Raw genomic sequence first — 19758 nt, 5'->3', positions numbered from 1 at the left:
TGCCTGGAAGCACCCAAATTGTTTTGAATCTCCTTAGCCTTCTTTAAGTTAGAGGTGTTAATGACCAAGTACTGGGAGGAAAGAGATGACCAACAAACTGAGTAAACTACTGAAGGGTGTTTTGGTTGTGTTCTCTGAAACAGGAATTATTGAAGAACTATTTAAGATTGTAGCTATATATATATATTTTTTACTTCCAAAGGAAGTGTTGTGTGTTTTGTATGTACATACGATTGAGTTTACTCTGGGGGCCCCTAACTAATGCCATGATTTGCACTTAGAGACTTTAACTTTGACATATTTAGCAGTACTTTAGTACTAAGAACAGTAAATTGACACCCTTTTTATTTTTATTTTGCTTTAGTACTAAGAACTACCCCTTTTAAGAAAAATGTCCTCTTTTCTGTTTCTTAATAAATAGTAATAAGTAATATTTCAGATTGAATTTTGCTGGGCTGTCCAGACTTGCTGGGCTGTCCAGACAGATGAAATGTCCCAACAGATGAATGAAACATTTTGACATCAAAGTATCCATCAAAGATTCTTATTTCATCTGATAAAATTAACCTTCTAATAAAAGATTTTTTAAAAAATTAAGTAGCTACTACTTCATTTATTGCCCGTTAACTCGATGTCATTTTATCCACGGCAGTGGAGATAATACTGATCCAAAATTCGTCTCTAGGAGATAGATGAGTAACATTCTCATCCAGTTACACCATTAGTGGGCTCTTTCCAATTCTGCATAAGCTCATAATGTCCTATAACTTCTCTTTAGAAAATTGGGGTGTTCTTTTAGATTAACATTCCTATTCCCCTTTTAAAAGTGAATTAACATGCTGATCAAAGAACATGAGTCTGGTTTAATAAGTAGATTTACTTACAGGATGAAAAAATTGATTGTGGGTTTAGGCAGTGATCCTGAAGTTAACTTTGGAGCATTTTCAGAGAAAAATAAGAAGATGTCAATATACTGTTCTCAAGATCAATCATGTATTTCAGTTCTTAAATTGATATGGGACGGAGATGTATTTGTCAGGATTAAGGTCAGGCTGTTCATTTCAGTTTTGTCACTATATCATACACATTTTAAAAATTCCTAAAATCCTTTGCATCCATTTCCTATCTGTAATAGATACTGTGTACCATTTCACAGGTCTCCGAGAATCGGACTCACGGAGTAAGTATTTGCTTGCGTACTAGGTAAGGTGATGGGGGGGTGGTTACAAAAGAAACGATTATGAATTACTTAGCATCTAATAATGAAGTCAAAACCATTCTCATAAGCCTTGAAGAATTAGACTTGAAGTTTTCTCTTTTATAAGTATCAAAATGATAAAAAAAAAAAAAAAAAATCCTGCATCTTTCACTTGGTTTCTTAAAACAGCATGATTCTCTTCAAACACTTGGTAAAATATGAAACATCACCAATGATTTACTTTGGTAAAATCCTTCCAAAGTGCAATTTGGCATTAACTTCAGTCAGTGCTATGTATATGGAAAAACCATGATCATTAGTTTAAAAAAAAAAAAACCCACAAAACAGAGTGATTGGCTTTTACTGTGTTTTAAAAATTTTTAAACTAATAACTTCCAAAATCAAAATTTTGAGTTGCAAAACTAAGAAAGCTATTTCTTTCGTCGATGAGAAGACACAACTTACATGCTTTAAACTACAAATTTATTCTTGCTGTTGGTTGCAGGCATTATAGCAATTTAACCTTTGGTCTGTAATTACCATGGTTTGTTGTTAACATAGGTAAGTTTTGTCTCAAACTATGAAGTGTCCAAACTATTTTGCTGGGATGCCATTGTAAATACCTGGGGGAAAAGTAGCTGTGGGCTGGGGTTTAGAAATTTGGTGAGTGTGTAATCTATTTCAAGTGAAATTGAGAAAATTTGTGGATTGTACTGCCAGTTTGCATTTCCCACAGCACATTCTGCTTACGGAATAACTGTGGTATTCTGGAAAATAGGGTAACGGGTTAAGGAACTGTTCTCCTTATGAGCCTTTGAGGATGGTGGCTCCCGCTAGCCATGGCAGTCAGCTCTAGACATATTTCCATGTGGCACATAAATCGTAATGATGGCCGTTGAGCATTATGTTCTTTAGCAGGATGTGCTCCTAGCAATGACAGCCTTCGTCAGGATGGTCTGACGCCAACTAATTCAGCGTAAAACAAGTTCTCTTTATTTGCTTTAATAAAGGAAAAAAGTAATAGTGCAGGTGTTCCCCAAAGTAATGGATATATGTGCAAAACTTTGGGTGCAGTGTTTTAGGAATAGGGAGGGAATGGTCACAGGGAAGAAGTCTCCGTTTTCAAAGCCATTTGCCCGTTAACTTGGTGTCATTTTATCCATGGCAGTGGAGATAATACTGATCCAAAATTCGTCTCTAGGAGATAGATGAATAACATTCTCATCCAGTTACACCATTAGTGTGCTCTTCCCCTCTTCTTGATTTCCAAATCTACGTGTGTTAGGAAGGCCAGTATGCCCGCAGTCCTGTAGCTGGAGATAACAGCTTCCAATGAAACCAGCCTATATTCTGTTGTAAGACAGTTATGAGAAAGCAGTCACCAATTCAGAAGCCAGTGAGACATCGGGGATGGAGTGCGCCCTGTGGAATACCGAAGACAAAGTAACACCCACGGTTCCCAAATTTAATTTTATTGTAGTACACTAATACTCACGTATGCCTGGTAACCTAGTGATAATTCATTAGCTTAGTAGTTTACAACAGTTTTAGAAAGCACATAATATTAACATTCAAATAAGGCATTACAGAAAGTTTTGTAAAGAATTAAATGTGTCCTATAATTCTTTTTAAAAGCCTTGGTCCATTCTGAAAGATCAACATTGAATTTTTAAAAATCAAAAGAAAAGTTCTTCCCCCACAAAATACATACAGGACCACTGCTGGCATTTGTATTTTAAGGACCCGGGATACCATGGGCCAGATGTTCAAAGGCAGTTATCAACAGCTTGTACGAGGACTTGTTGCATTGGATTTAGCACCAAGTAAAGGAAGAGTAAATAGGCCAGTGAAGATGTAGTTGGGTTGCTCCTCCACCTGTCCTCGCCCCACTCTTCCTGCCAGGCCACAGGACGGAAGCATGCATCCCTGTTGCCCCACTAAGAAAGCAAATCATCTTCACTTTTAAATGGCTACTCAACATACACACACAGAGGCAGAGGTCTCTCCCTGCCGGAGTATGGGGTCCACTGCTTTGATTAGGAATAAAGAACTCCTTCAGCAAACTCAGTTACTTTCCTGGTCCTTTTCAACCTTTCACGTAAATCCTTTTAACTGCTACTAATTTGATTAGTTTACTAATTATGATGTTACGTGTGTCAAGGGAATTCTCCCCAAGCATACCTGATTCGTTTCTACTTCCTGACGACCAAGTATGCTTGCTTTACTTAGGGCCATAGGTTTTGTTTTCTTTTTGTACTGTTACTCATCACAGCAGACCTTACATAGTGATCAAAAAGAGAAACTGGCAAGTAGATCCTAAAGCACATATTTCTTAGGTAACCTGAGTATTTTCCTATATGCTGATTTAACACAATTTTATAGCAGACTGAAAATTCTGAGTAAACTGAAGGTTTGTTTAACAACACAGTAAATACAGTATATACGGCTAAGCTTATAAGTTTCTTAGTGTAAAGGCAGCAGTGAATTTGCATCCTGAAACTAATCTGCACATCTAGTTGCTTGTATTCTAGGATTTGACAGACGTAATGTCTCACAGCGCTGACGATGCCGGTTTTTTTGGCAAGAGTCTACACACATTTCTCTAATGAGATACTTTACCAAGTGACATGGAATTTTTTCTTTTTAGCTTTTCCAGAAAAATAAGAAAGTTTTTATCAACCATTTACTCTTCTGAACAAAAGTTATATTACTACCAATTGCTCTTTTAATTATGCTTTAGAAGATTTCTCAAAAGTTAAGACATCTGATTGTGTTTTAATCGCACACCCATAGAAGATACCTGGGTAAAACCCACTAGACAAAAAGATGAATCTTAGTATCGGACTCACTTGACACATCCTTAGTTTCCAGAATAAAATCAGTAGAAGTGAAACGAATATAATTGTCCAAGATTTCATACATGCCAGTCTCGGAACAAGGAGCTTCTAAACGCACAGGCAAGGAGTCTCTGCTCATCTTACTGGGTATATGCACTTTTCCTCATGGAGTAACTGATGCTTTCTGGTTTATTTGTGGAACTTTTGTTTGTAGGAAAGCATAGACATAGGGCCAGATCTTGTCGGTTTCTGTTCCAGAGAAGGTTTCCAACACCCCCTTTTTCCTAAAGATGACAAAAAAAAAAACAAAAAACAAAAAACACCACAGGTCTGACTCTTCCTGATGAGCTTTTTCAAAGTGATTTTTTTTTTTTTTCAGGAGAAACTTTATTCAAATCTTGGGTCCTATTAGAATATTTCCAAAATCAAACAGAGTCTTAGTCAAATGTTTAACTAGACAGACAAGGCAAAGTGTCAAAAACAAAACAAAAAATCTGAAGGTGTTACTGTTAACAGAGCCATCCCCCCAAATAGCATCATATCATATACTTGTCATAAACCTATAATTTCCTTTTCCTTTTTTTTTTTTTTTTTTAAGATTTTATTTATTTGACAGAGAGAGACACAGCGAGAGAGGGGAACACAAGCAGGGGGAGTGGGAGAGGGAGAAGCAGGCTTCCCACTGGGCAGGGAGCCCATGCGGGGCTCAATCCCAGGACCCTGGGACCATGACCTGAGCTGAAGGCAGATGCTGAAGGACTGAGCCACCCCGGCACCCCTATAATTTTCTATTTTAATTTAAACACTATATTCAAAAGAAACATAGGATTTTGTTTTGTTTTTTCGTAATTTGAGTAATGTGTTAGCAAATTGTTTAGCAAAATAAATCCTCCTAACTGATAAGGAACATAACACATTTAGAGGGAGAAGAAAGATCCTAGATCCATACATACAGCAACACCACTATAAATACACGGCATAGTCACCCTGAGATCTATTTTGTTTTCAGTGCATATCAAAGTTTTCAAAAACGACAGCTTCTTGTGATTACATGCTCTCGATTTGCTAAATGCTGTCGGTCTGGGTGAGATGTTTGAGAGCAGGTTCTGACTGACTGGCCACATCTCTGGATCCATGTTAAATCACTATCACCTCCAGATCCTTTTCTTCAGTTGTAGTATGATCTGATGACATGAAGTGAAGATCTTTTCCCCCTGGTTGGAATATGGCCCCAAATGGACTCTTAACCAATTTGGGTATGCCATTCCAGACATTCTCAGAGTTCACTACCTCCTCCATACCATTTGAAAGATTCCAAACCCTTGTGCCTCCTTCAGCGAAGACTCTCACATCTAGACCATGTGTTTCTTAGACTTGACCACACAACACATTTGGATCCAACAGTAAATCTTTTCAGAGTGTAGGTTTTCTCTGGTTGAGCTGAGACATGATATTGTAAAGCATTATGGTGCTTCCTTCCAGCTCTGGATTCTTCTTCAGAGAACAAAGTCAATGATGAAATGGCATCTCTGTTTTTATACTCTATAAATTCTTTTTTATATATATTCATATATTTTTATTTATTATATATATGAGTATATATATATTGATTTCAATCTGCATGTTGGGATCACGATTCTTACTGTGTAGATGGAATGGTAACCTATACTGGTTCTTGAAACATTCCACACAACGACTTTTTTGTGTCTTCAGGACTCAAAGTGATTCTTAACAAAAGATGATGGTGTGAGGCGCGCCTGGCTGGCTCAGTGGGTGGACTCTTGATCTCAGGGTTCTGAGTTCAAACTCCACGTGGGGGGCGGGGGAGGAGAGTTTTTAAAAAAATGATGTGGATTTAGGGGTCTCAGTAAGTATGGTCTGTGATCAGGAGAGAAAGGCATTGGCTTGGCATTGGTAAACCTAGATTTTAGTGTCATTTGTGTCCTGTGGCCTACGGAAATGGTCACCTGAAAAACAGGAGCACTTACTGAGCATGTGCTCAGTGTTTTAAATATAATAGCTCATGTAATCCTTTCTAAAGCTCAGATTCCTTATTTTTCTGATAAAACTGTGTGTTAGAAAGTAAAGTAACAGCCCAGATCTCCAAACTGGTAGGTAGTAGGCTTCCAAACATGGGGCCCGTCACACACCCTTGGCTTTCTTTGCTTACCCGCTTGGCAAAACCACTTCCTAATATTTGGTGATGTTTCCTGCGTTTTGCTTAGGTTTATTTTTTCCTCTTTTGAATTTGGGGGAAATGGTAATAAAAACTGGTTTTCTGGTGTTTCCTGTTGTGTTTCTCCATTTTTCCCCAGGCAGATTGCTGTGGGTTGCTACCACCCGAGCTGCCAATGTCTCTCTACCCCGGGGGTAAGATGGTGAGCAGGAGCAGGTGACCAGGGCTGCTTTTCAGAACACACACACTCCCTCCAGAGATTCTGGCATTCCTCCTCCTCCAACTCAGACACAGTGTCTTAAAGTCTGCCTAAGAGCACCCGAGGAACTCGGGTTTCTTTCTAAAAACAGAATCAGTCCTCCCTCTGCAACCTTTCACTTGATTTTCAGAGGCTTCCCTGAAGACAAAAGCATTCCTCTATGATACCTTACAAATTTGCCAGAGTTACGACTAACTTTAGGTAATTCCTACTCTTGGGGCACCTGGGTGGCTCAGTGGGTTAAGTGTCTGCCTTCGGCTCAGGTCATGACCCGGGGTCCTAGGATCGAGTTCTGCGTCGGGCTCCCTGCTCAGTGGGGAGTCTGCTTCTCCCTCTGCCTCTGCCCCTGCTTGTGCTCTCTCTCTCTCTCTCGCTGTCTCTCATATAAAAGAATAAAATCTTTGGGGGAAAAAAAAAGTTCTCAAATCAAGCCAGTGTCACAAGTGAGTTCATTACGGAGGGCACAAGCAGGCACCTTATACAATCCTAAAGCTGTCCCTTGGATGGACATTTGTCATTTTAATTTCTGTGAAATAAACCCAGCTTCACCTATAGGTCCTCTAAAGAGTAAGAACATCGTACTGTTTGTTAACGCAAACCTAATCACTCTGTAAATGTCCTGCTGCTGAGTTTTAAAAAACAATACAACTGTCAGTATTGTAAAATAACAATGCTGATTACCACTGAAATTGTTGCGAATACCACTTTCAGTTTTGGGTTAAGTCCAGTCCTAGCTCTATGTGCAGGAGTTTCGAAGGAAAAGCTTCAATTGATGGCAAGAGGGAGCAAAAGCTAGAAGCCTGGAAAGACTAGGGTATCTCCTGGGGCGCCTGGCTGGCTCAGTAGGTTAAGCGTCTGCCTTCAGCTCAGGGTTCTGGGATCGAGTCCCACATCGGGCTCCCTGCTCAGTGGGGAGCCTGCTTCTCCCTCTCCCTCTGCCCCTCCCTCCCCCTGCTCATGCTCTTTCTCTCCAATAAATAAAATCTTAAAAAAAAAAAGACTAGGATTGGGGCGCCTGGGTGGCTCAGTTGGTTAAGCGACTGCCTTCGGCTCAGGTCATGATCCTGGAGTCCCGGGGTCGAGTCCCACATCGGGCTCCCTGCTCGGCAGGGAGTCTGCTTCTCCCTCTGACCCTCCTCCCTCTCATGCTCTCTGTCTCTCATTCTCTCTCTCGCAAATAAATAAAATCTTAAAAAAAAAAAAAAAAAGACTAGGATAGACTAGAGTATCTCCTAAGATGGGACCCAGTTCATACGCTTCCTCTCTGCAGCCTTCCCAACTCCCCTCCCCACTTCTGGACAGAAGTAACCCCTATTTCTGCTGCATGAGGTGGTCAATAGCCTTGCAGTGTTCTTCTCAGCCCAGCAACAATGCGCTCTCCCTTCTGGTTACTTTTGAGTGATTAACAAAACCTCATTTGGGAAATAACACCTTCACCAAACTAAGTCTGTGAGATTTGGGTGGAACTCTCCCCACTCCCCAGCTTGCAGCATGGACATGATCCAAGCGAATGGGTGCCTACTCCAGGACTGTTCCTGGCAAAGGGGCCCTCTTTTCTACTCTGTAGCTGAAGTGGTAAGAGACAAGCGGGGATGCTGGGGGGCTCACACAGGGACAGCCCACCTGAGACTGAAGCCAGCATGGAAAAGTTGCCGAGCGTGACAGGCCTGAGGACGCTGTCTGAACACGTGGACCCAGGATCTACATTTGGACTTTAGTTAGAATAAATTCCCCTTTGCTGAATTTGGTGTGAATGAGGTTCCTGATTGACAGAAGCACACATCCCATTGTATGGAAACTATGATTTACCCAGCTCTCTGCCTCACCCACACAGAGCAGGTGCAATTTCTTGGGGCCTGGCCCTGACCCGTGAGGACTGGTGTCAGCAGAGTAAATAAAAACAGCAACTACCACTGAGTGATTTATTGGTGTCGGGGCTGTGGTAAGCCTCTATGTGGATTCTCTCAATCCCCTTTACAGCCCCATACAGTAGGTACTATTTAATACTGCTCTGACTTAACACATGACGAGTCTGTGGCACAAAGGTCGAATGAAGGCCGTGCCCAGGGCCACACACAGCTGGCCACCTGCAGAACCAAGCTCCTTCTACAAACCACGAAGTTACGGTAACAGCCGCTGCGGAAAGTGAATTGCCAACTCGCTTGTCATTTCACCCTCCAGAAAGTACTACTCTAGAACGTTTGGAGACTATGGCTTCAGGGGTCACCGCATGCGTACCCCATTCCTCCACCACCAGTAGGAGCCAACGATGATACAGCGTTCACTATGTGCCAGACACACTTCCAGGAGTCACCCCTAAACGCACTCTTTCGACCCTGTATTCTTACCCCAGTTAAGCAAGAGGTTAAGAGCAGGTTAATCAACAACGAGCTGGGATTTGAACTCAGGCAGGATCCAGAATCTGCTCCAACCACAGCACTGGGCTGTCTGGACACTGAATCACTGTTCAGTGAATGTTACGAAGGCAAAGGGGATGCAGTCACTCCTCCGCGAGCAGACGGAAAGGCTGAGTAAGCAGAATGCACTGCGTCAAGTATTTATGCAGCATAGTTCCCGTATTTGTTGTGGGATATGAACTCCCTAACGAGCACACAAAACTGTTCAGATACAAGCTTTTAAAGACTCTTAGCCAAACGTGATCTGAGGGTAGGCTGCCATCTGAGGCTTCTGAGCATCCTCCAGCAGCACGGGTGGCGGGCATTGTCAGACTTGCCTCCCCAGCACCCACGGCTGCCCTCCCTCTACCTAACAGCAGACTTTGGGGGGCCTCCCTGCTCCAGGGGGTAGCTAACCAGCCTATTCCCTCCCAACCAGGAGCTGGTTCCAGAACGGGCCGTAACCTAGGCCTAAAACAGTTAGTGCAAGGCATTCCCTGACCACGTGGCTGTTCACGCTGGTGCCCCCTTCGTGACATGTGGGGCTTTTGTTCACTTGGGGGAAAGCTGATCACTCATCCCTCCACGAAAAAGGATGCCCCACCTGTTCCTGGCAACTGCGTGCAACTACGCTGGGAGACTGCGGACACAGCCAACGCAGAGCTGAAAGAATGGCAAGACTCTGATCAAACCTAGTGGTGACTGAAGCCCAACCTACCTTCTGGAAGTGTCTGTTACACAAGCTCATACATTTCCTGTACTGTTTAAACCAATCTGAATTGGATCTTCTGGTATTTCGCATTTCAGCTATAAAGCATGGATAATCGAAAACTGACTTAGTGCTTCACCATGTAAGAGAAGTTCTGAAAAGCGACAAACTCACTGGTAATATTCCAGGACCGGCTGTGTTTGGACTTCGTAAGCCTTCAGCCTCTTGACAACGGTCTCTGGCTTGTCATCATCACGCTGAATGAGAGGCTCCCCGGTCAGGTCATCGATCCCCTAAACAGGAGTTACAAGAGGCTGGGATCAAACATCTTATCTTTGAAGCATATTTTTATGAGCAGTTAAGTGATTTTTAGACATCTCTATGCAAGCACCAAGCACAAAAGCGTGCTTTTAAGTAAACAGAATCAAATCCAAACTCAGATCATTGCAACGCAGAGCCCTGAGACCCCAGAGTCATCTCCAGTGTCGGTCCTTAGAGTTAAAAGACTTCCTCAAAGCAGCCTCTCAATAATTTCATATATATACAAAATGACTCAGCGATAGCCTGGGAATCCCAATGGTAACCCCTAAATAAGCCACAGCGGTCACTAATCCTTCTTACCCCGAGTCCTCACACACTCCCCGGCACAGAGTAGGAAATCCGTAAATGGTTCTGAATGAGTAACAAACCCCCATCGTTCCCGCGGATTCCTTTACCAACAAGCTGAGTGCACTGGACTCATCCACTGCACCACATGACCAGGAGCAGGCATCCTAACACTTACATCGGGGAGGGCAAGAGAGTCACAGACTGTCTGTGCCACCACGACGACTCACCACAGCTTTGGGAGGGTTGAATTCGATGTTGTAGACCCGGCCGCTGGCTGGATGAATCCAGCGAGCAGTGAGACGCTGCTTAATGACCTCAAAGGGCACGTTCAGATTAATCACTGTGTCTACCTGATAAGCTCTATCCAGGGCTTCTGCTTGTGGAAGTGTCCTTGGAAAACCTTTACAAATTTAAAAAAAAAAAAAAAGGAAGGTTGGGAGAGGGGAAGAAAGAAGAGAATTAATGAATGATGAACAATCTGAACAAAAGCAGTAATACCAGGAAGGCTGATCACAGCTGTAGGGCAACTGTGATGGTTGGTTAATTTTATGCGTCAACTTGACTGGACCCATGGGGCGCTTGGATACTGGTCAAACATTTTTTCGGGTGTGTCTGTGAGGCTGTTTTTGGGTGAGAGTGACATTTAAATCAGGAGACCTGAGTAAAGCAGATTGTTCTCCCTGATGTGGGTGGGCCTCCCCTAATCCACAGAAGGCCTGGATAGACCGGAAGGGCTGACCCTCCCCCCAATAAGGGGGAGTTCCTCCTGCCTGATGGCCCTGGAGCTGAGACGCCCGCTTTTTCCTGCCTCGGACTCAAACGGAAGGAAGCCAGCTTCTCTTGGGTCTCGAGCCTGCTGGCCTTCAGACCGGAGCTTGACCACCCGTCGGTTCTCCTGGGTCTTCACCCTGAAGATCTCGGGACCTGTCAGCCCCCATCATCCTGTGAGCCAATTCCTTAAAATAAATACCGCTCTCTCTCTTCAAAAACTAAAAATCAACCTTTCCTCAAGGTTCCTGCCACACTTCTGGCTGGAGAAAGTTTACAACTGATAGCAAATTATTTTCCACCCTTCCTTCCCCGTCCTCATAAAATATTCTGAAAGGAGGGTGAAGGAACGAGTCACATCTGAAGGGAGCATAGGAATCGTGCGGTCCACTTTTGTCTTTCTCCTCAGATGAAGAAGCAGGCCCAGAGAAGATGACTGGCCCAAGGCCTCAGGGTGGTGAATGGCGGCACTCAGCGCGACCCCCCCCCCCACACCAGATGTGCGTCCGTAGCCACGAAATGCTCATTCTCTGTCCATGCTCATCATTCTGGACAGCTGAAATGCTCTAACACCACTTACCATCCAATAGCCAGCTATACTGGGTGAGGTTTCTCAGCTCATGAAGGGCCAGCCGAGTCATGACATCATCTGGGATGAGCTTCCCTTGGTCAATGAAAGTCTTGGCTAACACACCAATTTCTACAGCAGAGGAGGGAGGGAAAAACCCATCAGCGAGCGTATTTGCTTTATCCCATTCCAGGCCCCTAGGAAACCACTAGCCTAGAGAGGACCTCCGGATAGCACCGTCATACGAAAATGTGCATTGTCAACTTTGGTGATAAAAACAGAAGTTACAAAATGATCTATACCTATTTCAAATTCTCCGTTACGTAAAAATATATAAATGCAAATGTATAGATAGAAAAAATAATAGAAAGCTATTGACACCATGTGAACAGCAGTCGTCTCTGTGATAGAAGTGATTTTTTAATATATCTGCACTGTTCTGTATTTTGTAAATTTTCTATCAGAAAAAACACACAGAATACTAGAAATTATTATTATTTTTTTTAAAGATTTTATTTATTTATTCATGAGAGAGAGAGAGAGGCAGAGGGAGAAGCAGGCTCCCAAGGACCCTGGGATCATGACCTGAGCCGAAGGCAGACGCTTAACCATCTGAGCCACCCAGGCGCCCTAGAAATTATTTTCTTTTTTAAGTAGGAACTTGAAGTAGTCATTATTTATGAGTGGCTCAGTGTAAGTGCTTGCTATCATGTTACTGTACAGATTCTTCTAATCCTTTCAATAAAATAACCTGCTATAAAGGTGCACATCCTTAGTATGTGTGCACACCTCTCTGTCGCTTTGACCAGGCTCTGACCACTGCTCTGGGGAAGCAGAGGTCAGCCTCATCACCAGTGTTTGGGGAAAAAAATGTAAAAACTTGCACTGCTTCAAGGCTGAGTCCCTAAAACGTGGACTGGCCCCTTCACTCACTTCTCACTCTTCAGACCATGTCCTCGGGTAAGCCCTCAACTAATGACATCAAATGGAATGAGAGGATTGGGCTCATTTTTAAAAGTTCTTAATTTCATCAGTATTAGAATAGCATTAAGAAAAGATCATTTGATCTTGCCACTTCTGCTCAACATTGTATCAGAGATTCTAGCCAGGACACTTAGTCCAGAAAAAGAAATTAAAGGCATCCAGAAAGGAAGAAGTAAAACTATCTCTATATGCAGATGAGATGATCTTCTATATAGAAAATCCTAAGGAGTCCACTAAAAAACTGTTAGAACTAATGAGTTCAGCAAAGTTGCAAGATACAAGATCAATATACAAAAAAATTTAGCCTTGAACAGTCTGAAAATAAAATTAAGAAAACAATTCCATTCACAATTACATCAAAAAATACAAATATAAAACTTAGCAATACACTTTTAAAAAGAAGTGTAAAACGGACCATCTGAAAACTACATTGTTGAAAGAAATTAAAGACCTAACTAAATGGAGAAACATCTCATATTCACGGATTAGAAAAGTTAATATTAAGATGGAAATAGCCTCCAAAAATGACTAACAGATTTAATGCAGTCCTATCAAAATCCCAGCTGGTGTCTTTGCAGAAACTGAGAAACTGATCCTAAAAATCATATGGAAATGCAAGGGACCCAGAACAGCTGAAATAATCTTGAAAAAGAACAAAGTTGGAGGACACACACTTTGGATTTCAAAACAGGAATCAAGACTGTGCAGTAACAACAGACATATAGATTAACGGAACAGAATTGAGACTCCAGAAATAACCCCTCACATTTACCATCCATTGGTTTTCAATGAGGATACCAAGACAATTCCATGGGGGAAAGAACAGTCTTTTCAACAAATGGTGCTGGGACAACTGAATATCCAGACATAAGAGAATAAAGTTGGACCTCTACCTCACAGCAAATATAAAAATTAATATCAATCACAGACCTAAAGTTAAGAGCTAAAACTACAAAACTCTTAAAACATAGGCATAAATCCTCATGACTATTCATCAGGCAATGGTTTCTTAGACATGAAGCCAAAAGCATAATCAACAAAAGAAAAAATAGTGAGGGCGCTTAAGCATCTGCCTGTGGCTCAGGTCATGATCCCAGGGTCCTGGGATCGAGCCCCACATCGGGCTCCCTGCTCAGCGGGAAGCCTGCTTCTCCCTCTCTCACTCCCCCTGCTTGTGTTCCTGCTCTCGCTATCTTTGTCTCTGTCAAATAAATAAAATCTTTAAAAAAAAAAAAAGAAAAAAACAGATGAATTGGATTCATTAAAATTAAAAACCTTTATGCTTCAAAGAACACAACAAAAGTGAAAAGACAATACACTGAATGGAAGAAAATTTTTGTAAATCCTGTATCTGATAAGGAACTTGTATATAGAATATCTAAAGAATTCTTACAACAATAAAAGACATAATTCTTACACAATAAAAAGACAACCCATTTTTAAAAATGGGAAAAAGATCTGAATACAAAAAGCAGATATACAAGTGGGCAATAAGCACATGGAAAGATGCTCAACATGACTAGTCATTAAGGAAATAGAAATGGAAACCACAATGAGATACCATTTCACACTCACTAGGACGACTATAATCAAAGAGACAGATAATATCAAGTGTTGGCAAGAATGTTGAGAAATGGAAACCGTCCTCTATTGCTGGTAGGGTTTTAAATGCTGTAGCCAAATTGGAAAAATACTGTGGCAGTTTTCAAAATGTTAAAAAGAGTTAGCATCTTACCTAGCAATTGCATGCCATGCCAAGGTGTATACACACACACACATCCAAGAGAAATTAAAACAGACATCTACACAAAAACTTATACATGAGTGTTCAAAGCAACATTCACAATAGCCGAAAAGTGGAAACTCAAATGTCTGCCAAGTGATTAATGGATAAATAAAATGTGATATATCTATACAAAATTATATCATTCGGCCATAAAAAGAAATATTGATGTATGTTACAAAGTGTATGAACTTGAAGACAAGTCCACCAACTCATGAATGGATAAATAAAATCTGCTACATCCATTTGATGAAGTACCACTCAGCAATAAAACAGATGGAGAAGCAACACACACTACAACACGGGTGAACCTTGAAAACCTCATGCTAAGTGAAAGAAGCCAGACACAATGTTCAGAATAGGCAAATCAATAGAGGCAGAAAGTAGATCAGAGTTGCCAGGGGCTCAGATTGGGGGGTGGGGTGGGAGGGAGGGGGACAGGAGTGACTGCTAATGGGTATGAGGTCTCTTCGGGGGGTAATGAAAATGTTCTAAAATTGATTGTGTTAATGGTTGCACAACTCTGTGCATATACTAAAGTCCACTAAATTGTAAACTTTAGGGGTGACTGGGTGGCTCAGTCGTTAAGCAACTGCCTTCAGCTCAGGTCCTGATCCCAGAGTCCTGGGATCGAGCCCCGCATCGGGCTCCCTGCTCCGCGGGAAGCCTGCTTCTCCCTCTCCCATTCCCCCTGCTTGTGTTCCCTCTCTCGCTGTCTCTCTCTCTGTCAAATAAATAAATAAAATCTTAACTTTAAATGGGTAAAATATATGGTATATTAGATCTCAATAAAGCTGTTAAAAATGAGGCAATCCTTATCAAAAGCACTATTATGAAAGGTACAGAACAGTATTACAGTTTGCTGTCATTTGTGTAAGAAATAACAAACAAGGGAAGAACAGGTAAAGATTTGGTTGTATATACATGAAATAGCTCTAGAAGGATCTTTTCACTAAATGCCCTTTCACATTTTTTGGAATTCCAAACCATGTAAATATATTGCCTCTTACAAATTAGGGTTTTGGGGGTTTTTGCCATTACAAAAATAATTTGCCCTACCGTCAAAATCATTCTAATTAGGGGTGCCTATGCTGCACAGGTGTATATGATAAAAGTTTTGTCAGGGAATCTTGGCAGCTGACGGAGACTTTGAAGATCTTCTACTGAGTTCAGTTCCCCCAACTACAGATGAGCACAAAGGACACTCGAGAGGATCAGCCATCTAGTGCAGGGTTCTGTCTTTGAGAAACACTAAGCCACAAGGCAGTTTCTCAAACTTTGGGCAATCCCATGGCAACCTCACAATTTCTGCCACAGCTGGACTATTACTTACTGCATAACTTTCTTCAAAGCGACCCAGCTTCTCAAATTAACGAATTATCATGTTCATAAAAATAAAGGGTTGGTGTGTTTGTTGCTTTTCAAATATCCTTTGAAATAAATAGATTAAAAAACTGTGTCCACCTAAAATGATCTCCTGACCATCAACACTGCATCAGGGAAAGTGTCTACCTGGTGCTCGAGGAGATCTGGGTGTTCACCCTTGTCTCCCAGTAAATGCTGTTTGTAATTGAGCGAGTTCTGCAACCTCTCCTGCACTCAGTCGCTTATCTTTAAACCAGAGGGCTGGCCTAATGTCTAAGGGTCAGGCTCCAGCCTCTTGACCCCGGGGTCAGGGCTGGCCACCCTTACTCCACGTCTGCTCCTGCCAGCAGGGGGCCTCGTGTGTCCAGTGTCCTTGTCACATCCTCTGTGTTGATTTTAAACTTTAGCTAAAAAATACAGCTCCAGGTTACAAAACACAGCACCCTGATGAAATAGTGGTTTGAGAGTAAACTGGTGCCCTCCTTCCCAGCACTATTTGACAGGACCACGTTTATAGAAATTCCACGCTAAGGATTTCATATTGGAAGGAAATAAGCAGAGATGCTGCCAAGTGTTCATGCCACGGCATAACAGTACTTATTATAGCAAAGAATGGTTAACAACATAAATGTCCAATGATAGGAAAAGGTTAAAATTAAATATCATTTTCGGGGCACCTGGATGGTTCAGTCAGTGAAGCATCTGCCTTCAGCTCAGGTCATGATCCTGGGATTGAGTCCCTCATGGGGCTCTCTGCTTAGCAGGAAGTCTGCTTCTCCCTCTCACTCTGCCTGCCCCTCCCCCTGCTTGTGTGCATGCGCGCTCTCTCTCTCTCTCTGTCAAATAAATAAATAAATAAAATCTTTAAAAAAAATGTATAAATTAAAAAATTAAATATCATTTTTAAGACCGCCTCGTGGTGTGTGGACATGCTCCCAATAAGTGAGAAAAAAGGTATATGAGCAATCATTTAGAATGCAACAATTTTGCAAATACATACAGATGCAACAGAGTAAAAAACAAAGAAAAAAGCATATAAGGCACTAAAGGGTTAATTGTAATTGTTTCCGGGTGGTGGAATTATGAGGATTTTAATTCTCTTTTTTATATTCTCATGACATATTTTCCTTCCTTTATAATAAATATACTTTACTTTTAGTATCAAAAAACACGAAGCTGTAATTTTTAATAAAAGACTATACCTCTTTTTTGGCTCTGATCCTGTGGGAAATATCCAATCCCACTTAAAAAAAAAAAAAGAGGGCGCCTGGGTGGCTCAGTTGGTTAAGCGACTGCCTTCGGCTCAGGTCATGATCCTGGAGTCCCTGGATCGAGTCCCGCATCGGGCTCCCTGCTCGGCAGGGAGTCTGCTTTGCCCTCTGACCCTATCCCCTCTCATGTGTTCTCTCTCATTCTCTCTCTCTCTCAAATAAATAAATAAAATCTTAAAAAAAAAAAAAAAGAGAAGAGAAAAATATTTATTGAGAATATATTCTTAGTCCTGAGATACAGAAGAACATCTGTAATAACAATCTCCTGACATCTCCCTAAGCTCCATTTTCTGTTTTCTTTGTTAAAGAACTGCTGTTTTTAAAGACCTTTTAAAGACGAGCAGGCACCTGAGGCGAGCTGGACTTTTTTCCAAGGGATGCTCCCACCCCTCCCTCCCGCCTCCCTTTCTCCACATGGAGCGAGAAAGAGAACAGTGGGCCTGTCCGGGGATGTTAAGGCTAAACAGAGCATTGTTTCTTAATTTTGAAAAAGTTTACTTCATTGGCTTTCAATTTAATTTTTTAAAAATGCTTTATGTTTTCACAAATCAGTGGAACCTTAACTCGCTGCCGAAAGTGTTCTTTCACCACACAGTGATACCTCACTGCTCGGTTATTTTTCAGAGAATCCCTTATGCATTCCTTATGCCTTCCCACTCTGGATAACCTTACCCCCACCAGGTGCCGGGTTGGAGGCTGTTCATTGTTACCTAACTACTTAAGTATGTTGCATCAAGAACATTTAGCAAGCAGGCCAAACAATTTAACCTTTTGAAGAAGTGTTAACTGACCACAAAACACTATACACTGTATGTTTCTTAAAAGATCAATGCTAGAAGAGAAAAACAAAAGCAGTCATTTGCCAGACTTGAGACAAACTAAAAACATCGAGGTGGTTCTTTTTTTCACTTACATTCTGAAACAACAGACAAAAACCCCACCTAGAAATGATCTAGGTTCAGCAAACAGATACCTATACAAGCATGAACAGAACGAGATGGATTTTTATGTTCTGATGTGGAAAAATATCCTAGATATAAAGTGAAAATACGCTGGTGCAGAATACATACATAGTATGATTGCGTACTACATAAAGTAAGGGCTAGATACGTGTGTATTTGTACACAAATACACATTTCTAAAAGAAAACACAAGGTCCTGTTCCCCAGTGAAGAACTGAACTGAGGCAGGGAAGGAGAGAGGGCTTTACTTTTCATTACTTGTATTTCTGTCCTTTTTCCAATCCTTTTTTTACCTTGCGCAGGCATTACTTCTAAAATTTTTTAAAAAGGAGGTTCAAAATGAGTTCTGTTTTGGAAAATAAAGGTCAACACCTTTGAGGAAAAAAACCTCATCTTACTGTTGACTTTTTAAAAACAGCTTTCTTGGGGCCCTGGTTGGCTCAGTCGGTAGAGCGTGAGACTCTTGATCTCGGATCTCCCGGTGGTGAGTTCAAGTCCCACCATGGGTGTAGAAATTAGTTTAAGAAAAATATTTTAAAATCTTTTTAAGAAAAATTTAAAACAATAAAAAATAAAAACAGCTTTCTTTCTTTTTTTTTTTTTAAAGATTTTTATTTATTTGACAGAGAGAGACACAGCGAGAGAGGGGAACACAAGCAGGGGGAGCAGGAGAGGGAGAAGCAGGCCCCCCGCCGAGCAGGGAGCCCGATGTGGGGCTCGATCCCAGGACCCTGGGATCATGACCCGAGCTGAAGGCAGACACCTAACGACTGAGCCACCCAGGCGCCCCAAAACAGCTTTCTTAAGATATAATTTGCTTAACATAAAATTCATCCATTGTAAAGTACAGAGTTTGTTGACTGGATTTGGTGCTGAGTTATAAGAATTTATATGGCATGAGAAACAAAACAGTCATTCAGATAACTATGCACAATAGCTTTCCTAAGAAATCTCTGGGGTATCAAAGATCTAAGCCAATTTTGTGATTGCAACGAGCACAAATAGCAGGCCTTCAGATTATGGGAGAAAGGGTGGATCCAGAAAATCCCAGAGTTCAACCAAAAAAAAAAACAACTAAAAAAAAGGAAGAGCAAACCCTTCAGGTCAAACTTCAGTTCTCCAGGTGGAAGGGCACGTGTTCCTAAGCGAGCAGCAGCCACTGGACCTGGACGTGCTTCTCAAACAAAGCCAAGCAGTTCATTTTAAACTTTGAACTTCGAACTGTCCTAACTCTCGAGTCTTTTCCCCCAGTAACCCGCCCAAAGCTGCCTCGGAGGCTGGAGCTTTCGGGGCGCAATTGCTCAGCTGCCTAAGGTCTCTCCCCTGGGCGGCGGGAGGGGGATGCCGCGTCCGCATCCCTGGTCCTGCATCCGGGAACCCGCATCCCGGGACCCGCACCCCCGACCCCGCATCCCGGGGCCCCACTTTCCCCAGGTCCGCATCCCCGCCCGCAAATCCCGGCCCCGGCGACGGCGCACGCCACCCCTCCGGCCCCGGCTCCCACCTGTGCCCCGAAGCATGTTGTCTCGGAGCAGGTCCCCGCTGGAGAGGTGCTTCAGCGCGAAGTGTTTGGTGATGCGCGACGACACGGTGCCCTTGCCCGAGCCCGGCGCCCCCATGATCACCGCGCGCAGCAGCCGCGCGGACGCCCCCATGGCCGGAGGGAGCCGCCCGGGCGGCGCGCGCGGGGGTCTCCGGCCGGGCCGCGCGCTCGCCCGTCTGCGAGTTCGGGGCTGGCCGGCAGGCTGCGCAGCGCACAGAAGGCGGGCGCGGCGCCCAGGCGCTCCCGGAAGTGAGGCGACGGCCACTGCGGCCGCCCCGCCCGCCCCCGGCCGGCTCCGGCGCCAGCCCCGCGGCCACCCGGCGCCCCCTC

At 42.7% G+C, this 19758-nt stretch overlaps 1 protein-coding gene across 3 annotated transcripts; it reads right to left on the bottom strand.

Annotated features, from left to right (window-relative positions):
• Nucleotides 1-2168: 2168 nt before the first annotated feature.
• AK3 (adenylate kinase 3) lies at nucleotides 2169-19659 on the bottom strand. Of its 3 annotated transcripts, none has more exons than XR_004920157.2 (6): nucleotides 19390-19659; nucleotides 11533-11652; nucleotides 10412-10584; nucleotides 9750-9868; nucleotides 4048-4319; nucleotides 2169-2620 (listed from the first exon to the last, which is right to left on the bottom strand). XR_004920157.2 is itself a non-coding variant. In XM_036101251.2 (5 exons), exons 1-5 carry the CDS (start codon nucleotides 19538-19540, stop codon nucleotides 4199-4201), a joined length of 684 nt encoding a protein of 227 aa, XP_035957144.1. In that variant the 5' UTR covers nucleotides 19541-19659; the 3' UTR covers nucleotides 2169-4198. The 3 variants fall into 3 exon arrangements, 1 of the variants encoding a protein (XP_035957144.1); XR_004920158.2 differs by having other exon boundaries at nucleotides 2169-2548; XM_036101251.2 differs by having other exon boundaries at nucleotides 2169-4319.
• Nucleotides 19660-19758: the final 99 nt, after the last annotated feature.

The sequence above is a fragment of the Halichoerus grypus genome, chromosome 14 (genome assembly GCF_964656455.1).
Source record: "Halichoerus grypus chromosome 14, mHalGry1.hap1.1, whole genome shotgun sequence".
Lineage (NCBI taxonomy): Eukaryota > Metazoa > Chordata > Mammalia > Carnivora > Phocidae > Halichoerus > Halichoerus grypus.
Note: the sequence above shows the minus strand (reverse complement) of the source record. Positions and strands in the feature narration are given on the sequence as shown.